Source organism: Triticum aestivum, chromosome 5D (genome assembly GCF_018294505.1).
Source record: "Triticum aestivum cultivar Chinese Spring chromosome 5D, IWGSC CS RefSeq v2.1, whole genome shotgun sequence".
Lineage (NCBI taxonomy): Eukaryota > Viridiplantae > Streptophyta > Magnoliopsida > Poales > Poaceae > Triticum > Triticum aestivum.
The window spans coordinates 29,814,873-29,819,303 of record NC_057808.1 but is presented as its reverse complement, the minus strand read 5'-3'; the positions used below and the strand labels follow the sequence as shown (position 1 = coordinate 29,819,303).

Here is a 4,431-nt window from a genome sequence, read left to right as displayed (position 1 = left end):
TTCCTCCCCTCCTCACTACCGAGGCCCCCATCCCCTCTGGCTACCTTCCTTCCCGTGTTGGAGTTCAACGAATCTGTTGAGTACGACTCGACTTTTTCCATTCATTTTGTAAATGACTAGCCTCTGAAACCGCAGACTAGCTTTACACACTGCCTGTGTTGACGACATCAGTTTAGAACGACGAGCAAACGGAAGGTATAATTTTAACAAAAGGACTAGTAAAAACTAGTAGGACTAAAAAGACATGTAGAGTGGGAAAGCTTCTTCTGCAGGCCAATCTCGCTATGATGAAGACTGTGGCCTGGGAAAGTAGAGAAATATTAGGGGATAAGGTAGGGGCACCAGTTTTCATCAAGCGGCAACTACGCGATCCTTCCTAGTAACAACTACTGGCAATGCAATGCAATGTATTCATCAAATATTATATGAAGTATACGCACATTTTATGATGCAATAATGTAAATAACACTGGTAATGCAATACCGCCAAATTCAAATTAGGAGTACAGGAAAATAAGATATAACCACATGCAGAGAAGAATGTCCTCAACATTATTACAACCCCATACGAGCGAGCATACAAAGTGTCCCGGTAAAACACTCAGATTAACTATTATAAACCTTAACCTTCACCAGGTTCGGTAGACGCAGTTCATTTCCCGCCATCACCCGCAGTTTGTTCCCCAAGCATCAGTGTGCCACGAGTAACTTCATTCATGGAAACAAGAGTAAACAAATCAGCTCTTTGATAAGATAAATACTCCCTCCGTTCCTAAATACTTGTCTTTCTAGGCATTTCAACAAGTGACTACATACGGAGTAAAATGAGTGAATCTACACTCTAAAATATGTCTACATACATCCGTATGTGATAGTCATTTGAAATGCCTAGAAAGACAAGTATTTAGGAACGGAGGGAGTAGTAAATAGATAAAATTAGAAATGCTACAGAATGTAGTTGCATCTTCTACCAATTCAAACAGCAACAGGGAAAAATCTTCATGTTAATTATCACACGCTAAGATATGATGCTAGAATAAAACAAGATACAAATTAGGGGAGGAATCAGCACAAGTTAAGTTTCATTTTATTCACTGTTAAATATTAACGTTTACTCATTTCAGCGCAAATAAAAAGAATTAATTTCACGCGACTCGGTGCAAAAAGAATTAACCATCACTCCATTCACGTCCCTGTTAAATCAAGAGATCCAATATTCCCTAAATTATGGCAACGCAAAGCCAGAAATTTCATGGGAATGACCTTCTTGTGGCATCTCATTCCAATGGTTTGTTCTCAGGTGGACCCCAACCATATGTTCTCTACTGCAGTACCGCTTCTGACCAGTTCTGACATGACACTGGACAATTGTCATGTACTCCACTTGTAATTGAGAGTGAAGTTCAGTAGGTAAATAAACTCAAGTGTTTGATTGGTTTCTTGGAATAATGATGCACTTGAGGCACTACAACAATCTTCAAGCGAGGCAGAACTTAGGACATGACCGACAAAAACACTACATAGTTGATTTCACATCAGTATATCACTACAATGTTAATTCTCCTCGGTAAGCATTCTAAGGAAATTCATTGTCACATTGGGCTCAGTAGTTAACAATTGCAAGTCTTGCAGATTTGGCAAAAAACAAATATCTTAGCGGTTGCAGCTTATACAAGTAATCACAGGACATGGCATTTGACGCTATATTATAATTACCTGGCATAGTTGTCCCATTCAGGCAGGTAGCTGGAGATGAGATCCTACAAGGAAAATACTTGAGCGCCAAGGCGGTGCTCCTTTCAGCCTCAATCTTAGCCATTGCTCGTACTTGCTTGTTGGCCATGTCAACAGCAAGAAGCCATGCCTTAGGGTGCCGGAATTTGACCCTGGTGATGAGGTAAACAACAGTACCTTGGTCATTCAGGCTGAGAACAGGCTGACATGTCCAGAGATTTTGCAAGTTTCTCTCTGCAGCCTCACTCTTACGCAGCATTCCACAGCGAACCAATCCAGACCGCATTGCTGTGTCAATTCGGATGGCAGATGCCTTGACAGTGAAGTCGATTATCCAATCGTCGGGATCGCCGGTGATGTTGCAGTTGGTATATGTGGTGAGTGCCCAGTCATCAATTCTGATATTGGGGCCCCTGGTTTCAGGGTCTTTACCAGGAAGACGATCGCCGGAGACTTCCAACTCGACAAACTTGAGGCAATCCCCCAGGACAGCAACGCTTCGGTAAGGCTTTGGACAGCAAATAAGCGCATAGCCGCCATGGCTTCCCAGCCTTACCGGCAGCGGCACAAGGCGTACTTTGTCGTTGTCGTCACGGAGCACGTCGTAGAGCAGTATTCCGTGCCAGAGATCAACCCAGCCAACGAGTCCCCTGCTCCCGATGGTGATGACCGAGTTGCCATGATGCTGAAAGTGGCCAAGGACATCGTCAGGGGGGAGCGGCATGGGGAAGGGTAGCCGCGGCGAGTCCACCAGCACCTTCTTGGAGGTCCAATACCAGTCCTCGGATTTGAAGAGGTAGAGCACGAAATTGTAATATGAGGTTTGAGACAGCACGGCGATGGTAAATTCGTTGCCGCGGGGGAGGACGCCAACCTCATTGTCTGAGAACAAGTGAGGGTGAGGGTGCGGGAGGAGCTTGAGCGACGGACCTGTGGAGCTAGCTGACTGGTAGATGAAGTAGTCGCTCATCTTCTTTGTGATGTTTATGGGTGGGGGGCTGCGGCCCATGGCGATGCGGAGGACAAAGAAGCAGTCCACAGCGCAAAGGATCTTGGGTTCCTGGAAGAAGACATGGCCGAGACGCATCCTCTTGCAGTGCACGGACAGACGGGAGGGGATCGGCGGCTGAGCAGGCCATAAGGAAACCATCATCTGATTGCCTGTAGTAGTAAAGTCTCGGGCCGTGCTGTCGTTGGTGCTGTCGTTGGTGTCGTCGATGTACGCCCCTGAATCGACGAGGACGCAGCAGCCGGACGCCATGGATGGCAATTTCTTTGGATTTCTCTTCTCTCTCTCTCTCTCTCTCTCTCTCTCTCTCTCTCAGGTTAAGGGTTGGGGACGGGTGGGGGCTTGAAGCAAGAACAAGGACGGGAGGCGGCGCATCAGTTGGTGGGAGGGACGGGAGGAAACCCTAGCTAGTATATCCAGGCCTCAAATCCAATCTATAAACAGCCGAATGGGCTAATGGCGCGACATGGGCTTGCAGCCTGCTAGAGCCGACGAAAGAAAGAATCAAGGATAAGCTAGCCAGCCCAACCCTTCATCACCTCTGGCTTTTCGGTTTTACGGGCTTCGTACATTGGAAAGCATCACGTTCTGTTCTGGCCATCCACAAAACAAGTCGGAGGAACATCTGGTTCCTCGGAAACCCTTGAGCCCGGAATATCCTATTCGACGCATAGTCCACGTTTCGCAATGAGCTAGAAAGATTTTATCGACCATGAAAAACACTCAAATGGCAAAACGAACAGTTTTTTTTTTTGGCGGGAAGGCAAAACGAACAGTTCCGGTTAAATTCCACCAAAGTTTAAAAAGAAGAGTGACCCTAATCACGATGGCCAAATTCTCCTTATTTTAGCGTTATTATTATTATTATATATATATAATATTGTATGAGAATCTCTCTTTCTAAGTAATGTTTTTTTTATTGCTGTCAATTTCCATTTGTTTAGTACGAGATCGCTTCACACCTCGCGGTGCTTGCACCTCTCGACTATCAAAGTTCTGCTAAAAAACCTCGTACGAGAACTTGTATAGACAAGGATTTCCCGCGACACATCAGTTCTTCCATACCAACTTAACTGCGCAACGCTGCTAGCGATCGAGCGGTAACCTGGGCCAGCCATTAATATGTTCAGGCGTTTTCGGTTTTGGGAACCTTCTAGAGTTTCCCAGCCGAAGGTTACTAAACCGGTTTTCCGGTTTCTTTTTTCTTTTTTCTCTTTTTTTTCATTTTTCTGTTGATTTTTTCCTTTCCTGTTTCTTTTTTATTTTCCAAGTTTCAATTTTTTTTAAGTTCATGTTTCAAAAAATTGTTTGCAAACTTTAAAAACTTTGTACTTTTAAAAAAGTTCATTTAAAAAAATGGTGATGTTCTCAAAGATTGTTCATGTATTCAAAAAAATGCTTCCGTTTTTCAAAAATCATTTGGAATGGTTTTGTTCTTTTTTTGAAAATATTCAGGAATTTTTTAAAAAAATCGTTTTCTAAATTTGTTCACAATGTCAAGTAATGTTCGTCTTTCAAAAAACGTTCAGAAATTTCAAAAAAAAACTTGTTTTCGAAATTTGTTCACAGTTTCAAAAAATGTTCCTACATTTCGAAAAATGTTAATTTGTTCACAATTCAAAAAATGTTCACGAATTTTCAAAGAAAGTTCTCCTTTTAAAAATTTGTTCACAAATTAAAAAATGTCAG

At 43.2% G+C, this 4,431-nt stretch overlaps 1 protein-coding gene across 1 annotated transcript; it reads right to left on the bottom strand.

Moving 5' to 3' along the window:
• Window positions 1-441: 441 nt before the first annotated feature.
• Window positions 442-3,146, bottom strand: LOC123119224 (uncharacterized). The gene is made up of 2 exons (XM_044538939.1): window positions 1,716-3,146; window positions 442-707 (listed from the first exon to the last, which is right to left on the bottom strand). The coding sequence occupies exons 1-2, from the start codon at window positions 2,992-2,994 to the stop codon at window positions 652-654; spliced, it is 1,335 nt and encodes a 444-aa protein (XP_044394874.1). The 5' UTR covers window positions 2,995-3,146; the 3' UTR covers window positions 442-651.
• Window positions 3,147-4,431: the final 1,285 nt, after the last annotated feature.

What these genes read in the sequence shown, in the direction of transcription:
- LOC123119224 (XM_044538939.1), bottom strand. Translation starts at nt 2,994, where the DNA reads ATGGCGTCCGGCTGCTGCGTCCTCGTCGATTCAGGGGCGTACATCGAC. An exon ending in GAATGGGACAACTATGCCAG is followed by an intron (nt 708 to 1,715) that starts GTAATTATAATA and finishes CCATGAATGAAG; the next exon opens with TTACTCGTGGCACACTGATG.